General features: G+C 40.6%; 1 protein-coding gene across 1 annotated transcript; it reads left to right on the forward strand.

The window, feature by feature from the left end:
- Positions 1-10911: 10911 nt before the first annotated feature.
- Positions 10912-13680, forward strand: LOC110216880 (disintegrin and metalloproteinase domain-containing protein 30-like). The gene has a single exon (XM_020998918.2). The coding sequence runs from the start codon at positions 10980-10982 to the stop codon at positions 13209-13211; it is 2232 nt and encodes a 743-aa protein (XP_020854577.1). The 5' UTR covers positions 10912-10979; the 3' UTR covers positions 13212-13680.
- Positions 13681-13902: the final 222 nt, after the last annotated feature.

The following is a 13902-nucleotide window of genomic DNA, read 5'->3' on the forward strand; positions in this document are numbered from 1 at the left end:
CCAGTTCATTCATCTGAGGGTACAGCATACACAGAAAAAATCTAGCCTAACTTCAAAGAATCATCCTCATGAGACACTCCCCAAAATATCTGCTGAGGACGTGACAACATACCTTTCCTCGTTATCAGGGTTCCTAGATTGGGTTGTGTTTTCCAAGGCTTTCCCATGCACCTTGGCACCATCTGCATAGAGGAGTGGTGTGTAAATCTAAGGTTCAAAGAGTGAGAAGGAATGTCTCAGGAACCTCCCTTGCAGGGGGAGATTTGGAGAGCCCTGCTTCCTAAATGACTAAGCCCTGTAGTTTAAGCCTGGGCTAGAGTCAAACTCCGTCCTGGATCTTAAACCCAGATCGGACTCTTTAGGGCTGGCCCTCAATAGGGGATGACCAGGATAAAGAGAGTCAGTACAATCTCATTATCAGCAATAGCCCTCTGAAGAAAAACTGAACTTAAGGTCAGGACTTTGGAAGAAGGGGGCTGGAGGAAGCTCTGAATCTCTAAGATACTGGTTATTCATTTTTCACACCTGCTCTTGTAATTTGTTATCATCTTCCCTTTTATGTATCTAAGTCATGTATCTATTTGCAGTTTATTTGGGTACATGGAATGAGATGTTGGTGTGTGGGACAGACACCATTTATTCAAAAATAAAAACAAAGACTTAGATACCTTGAAAGTAGAAAGGAGTTTATTGCTTCTCATGAGAAAGGGCACCCTCCTAGTCAACATTGCAGTCCAGGAGAGTACAAGTTCCTTACAGAATTAAAGGCTTATTTATTTTCTAACTTGAGCTCCTCCTCCCTAACCCCATTACCCTTATCCCATTGGCTGGGCTTTCAGGGGGTGCAATCTACTTACAGAGATACAAGTTGGTTGGACAAGAAAAGGTTGGAAGCTTTTCAAGGGCAAGCAGTTCAGGCTGGGGGCAGGACTATTCTTTCTGCTAAGTACTTAAAAACAGGGTCTGAGTGAGGGAGGGTTTTGAAAGCAACAATCAAGAACTATTAACAAGAACCATTGACCCCCTGAGGAGGCTTCACTTCTGAGAGATCATCTCTCACATTGGCCTGAACTTAATTTCTGACAAACTGCTTTCCCATTTTCCAGCAGTTTTTGTTATATACTAAGTTCTTACTCTTCAGCACTTGGGATCTTCAACTTTACCAGACACTCTGCCACTGTGTTCACTTGTTTCTTTGTATTGTAAACCTGGAATGGTATACAACAGTGATTACTGCTTTGGTCTTCAACTGGTGATTACTGCTTTATAGTATGTTTTGAGATCTGGTACTGATAGACTCCCTTCCTTCCAATCTTTTTTCCATTGCCCTTTATTCCTGTATATAAACTTTCTTTATTTCTAGCTTTATAAAGTAATCTTTAGGTAGTTTGATAGGTATGGTACTAAATAAGCAAATTAATTCAGGTAGTATTATCATTTTCTTGTATTGGGTTGGTCTACCCTTCAACAATTGTTATTTCTCCAATCATTTAGATCTGTCTTTATATCTACAAAGAGTATTTTATAGTTGTATTCATACAGTACCTGGATACATCTTGGCAGATACACTTCCAAATATCTTATATCTTTTGTAGTATTTTATTATTACAAATGGAATTTCTCTTTCTAGCTCTTCCTGCAGGGTTTTGTTAGTAATGTACGGAAATGCTAATGATTTAGGCAGTTTTATTTTATAACCTATAACTTTTCTGAATTTACTATTTTAATAAAACTTTGGTTGACTTCTTAGGGTTATCTAAGTGAATCATCATATCATCTGCAAAAGCAGTAATAATTGTATTTCTTCTTTGTCCATTCTTATTCCCTTGATTTCTTTGGTTTATTGCTATAACTAGGATTTATGAGTTAATTTTAAATAGTAGCAATGATGATAAGCACCTTTTCTTTACCCTTGTCTTATTAGAAAGGCCGCTAACTTTTCTCTGGTGCATATCATGTTTGTTTTGGGGTTTCTGAATTTATAATTGCTAATGATAAACATTTAAAAACATTTTTGCTTCAAATCCAATATTCCTGGCCCTTTACAAGGAAATATTCTCCACAAATTCATATACTCCCTTAAAAAGACACATGATGATAATTCCTGCTCTAAATAATTCTCTCCCCTTTTCTTTTCTAGTTCCTTAAGGGAGCAGAAAAATCCTCTCTCTCTTTTAGAGGCTTGTCAGATAAGACCTGCTCTCCTGAGAATCTCAGGCTCCTGCAATTTAAATCAGTGTTAACCAGGCTTAGTCAGTGTCCTTGTGTTCCCCCCCCCCCAAGAAAGCCTCCAGAGTTGCAATAATTAATTGAATGGCCCAGGAAAATATTTTAAGATTCTATGTAACAATCTCCTATCACAATAACCAGTATCTTTACCAGAGCTGAAATTTATGCAAGACCAGATTGAATAAAGCCCTCCTACAAGTTTATTCTGAGGGGTGGATGGCCTTTTATAACTTCACTGGTTTTTAAATCAAGCTATAAAATTTTCATTTTCAGTTTTTCTACCTAAAACAGAACAAAACCTCCTTACATTTTTAAAACTCCTTGAAGCTGGCAAAGTCACCCAGAACAAACATCCAAGTGTGGGGAACTACCCCCACCTCCTCTCAAGCTACATATATATATATATATATATATATATATATATATATATATATATATATATATATGTATATGTATATATACACACACGCATATATGTATATAATTTTTCTTTTTCTTTCTCTTGTTCTCTGTCCATCGTACTTTTGCTCAAAACCTTGACTCGTCTTTCCTACTCTTTCGAACACATTACCCTGACTACCTCCAATTTCCTTTATATTCCAAATTTTTAAAAAATTAAACTCACCTCGTTTTCCCTGGCTGCTGTTCTTCCCCAGTTTCTGACATCTGAAGGGAGATAAGAATTGCAGATCCAGAGAACTGCATTCCCTCTCACTCTCTTCACAAACAGCTTTTCTAATGTTACTATGCATTTTAAACAAATCACTGAAATCCTAAAGTGATCACCTTAAAAGACAGAAAAACCCTTACCTTTGCAGTTTTATACACATTGCATACAAAGACAGTACTCTAAACTCTTAGCTTTGGGATCTGATTATACCAGAATTCAAATTCTCATCCCCTTTCCTCTCTCAGCCCTCCCAATCTTGGGCTGTAGGCTCTAAAGCCTTATCACACAGGCTTCTTGCTGCTCTGATGTCACCTTCTACTAACTTCTGGGAGAGTCCCTCCCTGCTCTTGGGTTCTGGTCTTCATGTCCCACTGAAAACCTAAGGTGGCAGTTCTTTCCCAATGTTCTTTCTCTAGCTACAGGCCTTACAAGTTCCTTAGAAGTTTTTCTGGCAAACATTAAACATTTACATGCAGACAGACAAGACAACGTGGGCACAATTTTAATGTGAACCTTCAACGGTCAAAAGCACCCCATTATACTCCAGTAGACTCCCATGTCTTCCCAATATTTTGTCGTCCTCCCTGACTATTTGGAGCTATTTGGAGGAATCTCTGGAGGACTCGAACCTCCCTTCTCAGGTACCCTTTTTCTTTACTTTCTTTACTTCCCATTCTGGGGATTTGAACCCCAAGCCTGCCTGATGGACTATTGTTCGTGGGGACTCTAACCCCTCTTAACCCCATACAGGGTCACTAACAAGGTGGTACTTAAATCCCGAATTTCCTCACCTTGCCCTGTGCACAGACTTAAGTAGCAACGGCCATTTTACTTCCCTTAAAAAAAAAAAATTCACTGGTTCATTCATCCTTTTCAAATGTCAAACTCTCGGTCCTCCACAGTCAGAAGAGGAGAGGCCACTGCCCAGATAAGGAAGCTGCCAAAATTGGCCGGGGTGCCCATTTCGTTCTCCACTGGTGGTCTGGCTGCGCAATCCAATGAAGTCATCCCAGAGAAGCCCCCACCCCCCACCCCTTAGTTGGAAATAACCTCTGGTACCCAAGTAGGTATGATGAGTGAAGCAGTGAAACTTTTAATATGCTTCCCACAGGAATCGGATGTGGAACACCCTACACACCCTACAGAAGCAAGAGCAAATCTTGTATCCCTATTCCCAGCTGCAGTTCCCCCCAACTGATTTTCATAGGTAGAAGTCAGCACAGGCCACAGACTTCCCTAAAGGCCCACCCCATGTTCCCCTAGGTAAGTTGCAAGCATGCACACTCTTAAGTAAAGCTTCACCTTTTCCTCCTTCCAGTCTCTTTAATCAAACAACCAGTTTCACCCAAGTTTAGCTGGTTCTGGAAGCTCCTGACCTAGGGCTACTTTCCTTTCAATTTCCCTATATAAAAATATAACCATTTCATACTTCTCACACTCTCTAACATTTGAGTAATTTTTGCTTCTGATTGCTTCCTTACCTATCCCGCAATACTCTTTAAATCCCTGACTGTCCTTTTATTGTCCTTGTCCCCTCTTTCCCTTTTGAGTTACCGTATTTCTTCTAGACTGAGAACTTTATGTGTGGGGATGGGTGTGTGTGTGTGTGTGTGTTAAATCAACCTTCCTTTACTGGGCTCAGGTGAAAATGAGTTTTAGAGGATGCCCCTTCCTCCTTGATTAAGTTTTCTTCATCTTATGTGATAGTGATTTCTATTCTCTTCCTCCTTTTTTCCCCAGTATAGTCTCTTGTCCCTCCTATTTTTGTCTTCTCATGAGATCTTCCAGACAGGACAAAGCCACCTATAAGCCCTTTGTCACATTTAACTTTCTCTGGGACCTTTAAAGATATTAGCATTCTCAGAAGACATTTGTTTCTTTTCTAATTGGATGTAAGCAATTCTTCCCCACATGTTCCCTTCTATGCTTACCTTGACTCCTGCATTTCCATTTCAAGATGTCTATTCAGTTCTGCCTTTTTCACCAGGCATACTTGGAAATAAAGTTTAATTTTCCCCTGTGTGAATGTACTTAATTTTGCTGTATAGATTTCTCTTATTGTTAACCCCTTATATTTTGCCTTTTGGAATATTGGATTTCAAACTCTTCTTCAGTATCATGGCAACTGCCAAATCTTCTGTTATCCTTACTGTGGCTTCTTGGTATTTGAAACCCTTTCTTTCCCCCCCCCCTTTTGGAGGTATTTTTTTTTCTTTGATCTGAAAGGTCTGATCCTGGTTATAAGGTTCCTAGAAGTTTTAATTTGTGGTTTCTTTCAGGATCTAATCTGTGAACTCTTAATTTTTATTTTCTCTTCTGTTTCTAAATGTTCTGGCTAGTTTTCATTTGTAATTACTTGAAGTATAGAGTCCAGGCTGCTTTTTTTTTTTTAGTCATGATTTTTAGATAATGGGATAATTCTGAGGTTATCGTTCCTTGATTTGTTTTCCAAGTTGGTTGGTTTTTGATATTACATTTCTTACATTTTCTTCTGTCTTTTTCAATTTTTCAACTTTAATATTTCTCATCTCATAGATTTGTTTTCTCTTTGGTTCATTCAGATTTTTAGGCTATTCAGTTCTTAGATGATGTTTTCTACTATTTGTTTTAAAATGACAATTCTTACTATTTTTTCTTCCTTAGATATTAAATTTTTATCTGTTTCACATCTTCCAATCTGTAGTTCTTTTTTCCTCTGAGGCTTTGCTTGGACTTATGTAGTCACTCTTCTTTATTCTCTGAGCATCTCTCAGTCCAAGGTATTTCCTCATGGTATTCAATGTTTTCCTTAATTTGCTCATTTCAGCAGCTTCAGTGTCTAAGTTGGGGGATGTGGGAACCTGCTCTTGGGTCAGTCTCTGCTCTTACTCTCCTTAATGGAGTGGGTAGGCCCTGCCTGTTCCTGAGTATGGAGGCCAAGGTTAGGTTCCTCCTTCAAGGGACTCTAGGCCTGCTTTAGCATAGGGTTCTACCTGGGGCATCCCTCTTTCCACAGTACTCCAAAGTCACCTCGTGTGTCAAACTTTACCTGATGCCTGGCCCCCTGGTGCTAGGCTCAAAAGGTGCTCCCAAGTTGGGCTCCTAACATGAGGCTTTGAGCTTTCCCAGGTCTGATCTCTGCCTGGGGACTCTCTCCCCTGCCACTAGGCTTAGGGCTGCTCCCTCCTATGCTGGGGAGGGGAGGCTTAGGGCTGTGCAGGACCTTTCTTATTGTCCTGGGGCTGCCTTGTAGCATGCTTTAGACCTAGCCTTGCTTGTCTGCTTCAGGATTCTAACAGAATTTTGGTGTTCTGTATACCACTGGGCTAGGTGGAGGGAGACTGTGCTATTCCCTCATTACTCTGTTACTGCTGCATCTTCATGTTGCACTGGGATGTTTGCAGGAGAATCCAGGCTCCTCTAGGTCTTTAACATGCTGCTATCTTCCTACAAATCCCTGCTATCTCAAATTATTCTTAAATTGTCTCTCCTTGATCTGTCCTACCATTCTGTTGTTTTATGAAATACTATAAATTTTTCTGTATTTTTCACTCTTTTGTATTTGGATTTAATATTATATGTCTCAGTATGTGATTAACTTATGATTGATTCATAGTAATTTTCAAGGAATCTGTTATTTGCATGAGGTTTTGTACCTTTCATACTAGAGTTGCTAATTCGCCTTCCAAGTATTTTCCCCAAATCTCTCATTTCTTCTCCAGTTCTTTCCTCTTGCTTATAGATATTTTGGAATCCCTTTCTTCTTTGGGTTTGTTTCTTGAAGGTCCCTGTCTCCATAACAGCTTCTAAAGGCAAGAGTCTATTTTTGTTTTTTTACTTATTCTTCTAGCCTTATTTCCTGAATTGGGACTTTGTGTTAGATCCAGATTTTGGCATTTGTGCCAAATGGTTTGATCTTGGGCTAAGTCTGACTGCTGATTTCCTGGTCTAAACCCCCTTTGGGGGTTTAGGTAGCACAACTGTAGGCTTCTGTCTGGTTGGAACTCCAGTAGACTATTCCTAGCTCCAGCCCCTATCAGGCTCTGTAGATTCAGAGTAACAAAACTGTAGGCTCCATCTTGGTCTGAGCTTCCTGCCCTGGTCACTCAGTTTCAGACTTTAGACCAGGCTGAAGCCTGGAGCTCAATCCGAGATCCTGCTTGCGTATCAGAGTCTCAGATCACACAGTTTCTGCTTGCTTCTGCTACTGCTCCATATCCGGTACACATATTCAGTACCACAACCACTCCTTACTCTGGCATGACAACCCTGTGCAAAGGTCCCTTAGTCCACACTGCATTTGCAAATCATCTCGATGACAAATCCAGTTAGCTCTTGTTCCTTCTCCCTACACAGCATCAGGCTTATCCCTATGGGAACCGTGGTCACTTCTTACATTAATAAATAGCTACAAGTCTCAGTTCAGCCCCAAGTCTGGAAGGTTCTGTATTATATCTGTGTTATGGTTAGATCTTGTTCCCAGTGCCCACAGACTTCCATCTCACTCTCTGTTATGACCTAGGTTGGGAGGATGACTCCCTGCATTTTATCCTTGGATTTTCCAAACAATGGTGCTCTTTCTAGATCTCTCTCTCCTGTTCTGAAACCATAGACAACTGATTCTCAGTTCTCTTTTTGGCCAATTAAATTACATTCTTGGCATTCTTAAAATCGGCTGCCCATCAATAATATGTTTTGATGGTGCATCTACTATGTCTGGGTATACTATAGAGTTCAAAGGAATTGTAAAGAAATACTGACATAGTCCATGGACATCATATACACACATTGCTCAGACGTCTTCCTGGTACATGGGTACAATTCAAGTAAACTTTTTAGGTTGTAAGGCCTCTTAAGTCTTTGGACTCCTATTGCAACTCACAGTTAACAGAGATTTCAGAAGTAGGATCACAGCTGATGACTCTGAAGTCACTATCAAACACAAAATGACCATACTGAGCAGAAGCAGGGGCTACTGAAAGCAAAATGATGCCATCATTTTATTAACTTCATAAGAAATTCTAAATATGTGAGAATCATCGCCAGCAAATTTGAAATATCTTTGGATGCTTTGGCCACCGAAGTCTGATTGGTTTGGCATTAGCCATCAGTTCCTAAAGGTAGCTCTACAAATCGACCAGATTGTGACTTGATTGGCTAAAGGAATCCTAATGGTCTTCTGTGTTTTAGAACTTTTATAAAAATCTGTTCAATAGTTTACCTGTTACAAATTGCTCAAATAAAAGGATCATTTTCAGCGCTTATTGGGGGCTGCTAGGTGGTGCGGTGAATAGAGCACTAGCCCTGGAGTCAAGAGGACCCGCGTTCAAATATGGTCTCAGACACTTGACACTTACTAGCTGTGTGAACCTGGGCAAGTCACTTATATCTATTGTCTAGCCAAAAAAATAAAAATAAAGCTAATGGGCACATATAAAAAATAAGGCACAATGTTTGAGAATCCCTGCATTCTACCCCTCTGATGAGTTCTTCCTAGAACCTCCATTTTGAGGGAATGCCCAGGCCATCCATTCTTCATCTCTGTCCCAGTTCTGCTCTTGACTCTCCAGACTTCAGCAAGATGCCCTCTACTTCATCTCTTTTAAGGTCCCCTGTACTCTTCCCCCATTAAAATATAAACTTCTTGAGGGCAGGAAGAACCTTTCATTTTGCTTCATGTATATTCCCAGTGCTCAGCCACACAGTAAGTGCTTAACAGTAAACACCCAGCTGGTGGTGCAGTGGATGGAACATTGGGTTTGGAATGAGAAGGACCTGAGTTCAAAATCTGCCTCAGCCATTTAATAGTTGTGTGACCTTGGGCAATTCATTTAACCTCTATTTGCCCTAGTTTTCTCCATGGTAAAATGAGGATAATAAAAGTACTTACCTCCCCTTCCCCACCCCCACCCTTACCCCCCCCACCACCCAGAAAATCAAATGAGATAATATTTATAAAAGGTACCTGGCAAGTAGGCACTACGCAGATGCTTATTTCCACCTCCACAACTACCTTAATAAATGTTTGGTGACTTGACACAATGCTACCACTCACTAGTGATTTTGTACAGTGAACAAGAAGTGGCTTTCATAGTTAATTACAATAATGTAATCAAGGAATTTCAGCTCATAAGGCCTGCTCACCAATGTCTATTCTCTAGGACAGGAAGATGAAGAAATTTTAATCTGCTTTGGTCGATTTAGGGGAGTTCATTTTCAACTTAAATATATGGTTAATTTTCATTACCTTTATCTTCATATAGACTTGGTTATCACCACAACTAAAACTAGTATTTTGTTTCTCATTTTTAAAGTATCAGTGTTAATTTTGTTTTCTAAATAAGTTTCATTGTTTTAGTTTGATGGAAAAAAAGAATGTCCTTTATCATTCAGTTTTCAATAAAATGTTTGTTTTTCAAAAAAGTATCTACCAGTACACACCAATGAAAAAATATATATATTAATCACTTCCAGAGATATATATCTGCATATATAGATATCTATCTAAAGATATTTCTCTATAGATATTGGTAAATCCATATCTATAGGGAGATATAGATCTCTAGAGATGGATCTGACATATATGTTAATATATAATATATGATAGATTATGTATATAATGTAGATAGATATCTTTCTAAGATATCTCTATAGATATTGGTAGATCTATATAGGTAGATATAGATATCTTTTTATCTACAAATAGATCTGTCTACATCTGTTAATATTTCATATGTGATAGATATCTAGACATTGCAGCTATATCTGCAGCTATATCTACAGCAATAGATATAGCTATAGCATTATACATAGTATAGATATAGATCTGTCTATATGTGTTTATAGGGTAGTTAGGTAGCACGGTGGATAGAGCACCCAGCCTAGAGTCAGGAAGACCTGAGTTCAAATTTGGCCTCACACACTTATTATCTGTGTGACCTGAGCAAATCACTTCACCCTGTTTGCCTCAGTTTCTTTATCTAGAGAAGGAAATGGCAAACCACTCCAGTGTCTTTGCCAAGAAAATCCCGAAGGGTGTCACAAAGAGTCGGACTGAACAACTCAACAGTAAGTGTTTATATATATGATAGGTATTGATTGGTGGATCTCTATCTTATACAGATATCTTTCTGTATATAAATAGCTCTGTCTATACCTGTTTATATATAATAGCTATAAGTTAATAGCATAGAGATATCTACCTAAGATATGCCTATAGCTAATCTTAGATTGATATCTATCAAAAGTAGAGCTGTCTGTATATGTTCATATAAGATACATGATAGCTCTATGTATATAGTATAGAGATACACACCTAAGATAGCTCTATCTGTAGATAGTGGCAGATCTCTAGCTTCATCTATATGGCTCTGTCTCTATCTAGTTTAAATATATGTGATAATTATATGTTCACAGCATGGAGATATTTACCTGATATGTTTCTAGGTACTGTTAGATCATTATCTATAGGTAGATATATTCATATCTATAGGGAGATCTGTCACTTTGTGATATATGATAGTCATTTATATGTACCCAGTGTAGCTAGGGATATGCCTAAGATATCCGTATTTAGTGATATTGGTAGGTCTCTATAGGTAGAGGGATGTAAATGTCTTTTTATGGATAGAAAAATCTGTCTCTATGTTGATCTGTGATAGCTATGTAGATGTTGCAGACGTTTCTACCTGTTCTTAGAGCTACAGCAACAGATAGAATATAGAGATATCTCAACATGGTTTCTCCCAACTGGTTCCTTGTTCCCTTCCACTCCCACTGTTCATTTCAGCCAACCCATCTCCCCTTCCCCTCAGGAAGTTTCGCGTGGTCTTTTTGTATCCTTCCAGCCCCCTCCACTGGACCCCATCCAACGGACCTCATCCCGGTCTAGCCCAGCGCACCCCAACCGCCCCGGAGGCTCGTGCTTGGGCCAATGCCCTGGAAGGCGCCCCGGGGCGGAGCCAAGTTTCACAGCCCTTTACACCTTTGGCTGCCAGAGCCCCCCCCCCCCCCCCCCGGCGCTTCTCTGGATCCTTCAGCCCTCCCTCCCAGATCTGGGCTGCAGCTCCCGGGCTCCGTGGAGGGGAGGCAGGAAGCTGGCATGGGGCCTGAGGGAGCCATCGTTTCGCACCTGGCTGGCTCCCTTCTGTTGCTCGGCCTGGGCACGCTCCTGCTGGGCCCGGGCTGCCTGGCTCTGGCCTTCGGGGACCGCCCGGGGAGGGGCTTCTCCTCCTACGAAGTGATCATCCCCAGGCAGCTGGGTCCCCGTAGGGGGGATCCTGAGGTGGCGGGCCGGATATCTTACGTCCTGCAGGTGGAGGGCAGGAAGCAGGTTGTCCACCTTCGCCCTAAGAAGTTCCTGTTGTCCAGACACCTGCGCATTTTCTCCTTCACTGGGCAGGGAGCCATCCTGGAGGACCAGCCTTACATCCCTGATGCCTGCAGCTACGGAGGTTACGTGGAGGGCTCCCCCGACTCCCTGGCTACGTTAAACACCTGCTTTGGGGGGCTCCGAGGGATAGTGAACATGAATGGAAGCCTTTACCAAATGGAACCCTTGAAAGACTCTACAAAATTTGAACACGTATTATATCGCCTGAAGAAGGAGGTTCGAGCTGATCGCACCTGCCAGGCAATTGATGAAGAAACGGCTCCTCGTTTCGCCGACGACCAGAACCTAGAGATTTCTGCCAAGTTTTCTTGGACGACCTATCTACATCTTAAGTATATAGAGTCCTTTCTTGTGATATCTAATGGGAGGTATCAACTTTTGGGATCCAATATGACTGCTTGCATTAAGGAGGGCTTTACTTTAATCGCTTTGGCAGACATGGTTTTTCAGGGACTCAACTGTCGAGTTTATCTGGAGGGAATTGAGGTCTGGTCCGACCAGGACAAAATAAATATTAAGGACTCCAAAGAAGATAAAATTTATGAAGACTTTATGAAATATAAAGAGAAGCAACTAGACCATCGTGACGAGTCAGATTGGGCACATTTAATTGTAAGTAAAGAGATCTCCACAAAAGCCAAAGTAGGAGGTATCTGTGATAAAGGAAATAGCGCATCTGTGAGCAGCCTGTCTCAAGAGAACCTGAGTGGCTCTAATGAGTTTCTTCATGCATTGGGACATATTGTGGGCATGAAAGATGATGAGGATGGATGTGAATGTCAGGGTCCCGACAGATGCTTAATGGACAAAAACCCTGGTGATGGAGGTTTCAGTAATTGCAGTTACACAGAGTATTTTGAAAAGATAGCCACCTATGGAAGGTGTATGTCGAATGTACCAACACTAGGGAAGAGAAAAATTTCCGTATGTGGTGACAAAGTGGTAGAAGGAGACGAACAGTGTGACTGTGGCACACCAAAGGACTGTGAGCAAGATAAGTGTTGCGAGCCAACGTGTAAATTAAAAGCCAGAGCAACGTGTGGTTCTGGTCTCTGCTGCTATAACTGTAGATTTCGACTAGCAGGGAAACTGTGTAGGGCCAAAAATAGCGAATGTGACCTTGAGGAGTATTGCAATGGCACCTCTGAACACTGCCCTGAGGACACCTACATCCAGGATGGTACCCTATGCTCTCACTATGGCTATTGTTTCAACGGGTTTTGCAGTTCTCGGAATCAGCAGTGCAAGAATCTTTTTGGACACAGTTCGACATCGGGACCTCTTGCCTGCTACCAAGAAGCCAATCGAGGGGACCGCTTTGGCAACTGTGGAATTATAACCGGTGTTTATTCCAAGTGTGAACCTGATAATGTGTTATGTGGAAGACTACAGTGTGTCAACATCAAGATTGTTCCTGTCATGGCTGAACACTATACAGTAGTTATGAATTTTGTCAGCCAGGGCAATCTTACTTGCTGGGGAACAGACTATCACGCTCCAATGAGTACAATGAAACTGTCGGATATTGGAGAAGTAAAAGAAGGCACTGCCTGTGGTGAGGGATTTTTATGTATTAACAAGACATGTACAAACATGAATGTTCTTAATTTTGACTGTACAGTGGACAAGTGTACCAAGAGAGGAATCTGCAACAATAATAGAAATTGCCACTGTAACTATGGATGGGCCCCTCCGTTCTGTAAGAAGTATGGATATGGAGGAAGTATTGACAGTGGCCCTCCCCCTAAATGGGAAAGGACTCCCTGGAAAAATGCCATACCCCTGGCTCTTTTTCTTATAAGGTGTTTTGCTTTAGCTGGAGCAGGGTTTCTGTCTGCATTAGGTAAAGCGGCAGCTGCCCTTCAACATTCATTTCGTTACAAAAATGAAGCAGTCCAGTCAAGGGGGAAAGAGAAAGAGGAAACCATTATTGCTGAATAAGAAAGCAGATTCATCTATATTACATGACTTGGAAGACCCTGAAATCTTCTCTTGAAACAGTAGCTCATAAAAACCATTAACTTCATGAATGTCCTGGAAAGCTAGGTTTTCTTAGCTTACGTATTTTATCAGAAAATAAAGATCCTTTACCCCAATGATATTTTTATATTTGGTGAGAGGTTTATCTGCGCCATAACTTCTGTAAAAGGTTTAAAGAATCCTATTTGCCCAAATTTTGAACATTGAGATTGAGAAAGGGAATTGTCAGGAATTTCCAGGGACACTTCAGGCAGAAGTATCATTATGAACATTTCAAACTACAGAAATCAAGGTACAGTTTTAATGCTTGCAGCATATGAACAGAAACATGTCTACAGTCAGAAAAACACCAAGTACTAGCTGTGTAAGCTTGAGCAACTCATCTGACCTTGCCAGGTTCAAATTTCTGGAAAAGAAATGGGTTGGAGTAGACGACATCAAACATACTTTCCAAATCATAATAATAGTACTAAATAATAAATTTTATGATTAAAAAAACCAAACTATTTTTATTAAAGCATTGCAGTGTTATGCAGGATGGGAGTAGAGGAAACCCAAAACAAGCTTATAACTGGAGCCTGTGGCTTGACCCTTGCCAGAACTTGGCTTATTTTAATTCAATGAGCATTTATTGAGTGCTCTACCAGTAGAT

The sequence above is a fragment of the Phascolarctos cinereus genome, unplaced genomic scaffold, assembly GCF_003287225.1.
Source record: "Phascolarctos cinereus isolate Bilbo 61053 unplaced genomic scaffold, phaCin_HiC Scaffold_5;HRSCAF=322, whole genome shotgun sequence".
In the NCBI taxonomy this organism is placed as follows: Eukaryota; Metazoa; Chordata; class Mammalia; order Diprotodontia; family Phascolarctidae; genus Phascolarctos; species Phascolarctos cinereus.

Bases quoted from the DNA above. Each gene is read 5' to 3' on its own strand.
- LOC110216880 (XM_020998918.2), top strand. From the start codon at position 10,980: ATGGGGCCTGAGGGAGCCATCGTTTCGCACCTGGCTGGCTCCCTTCTG.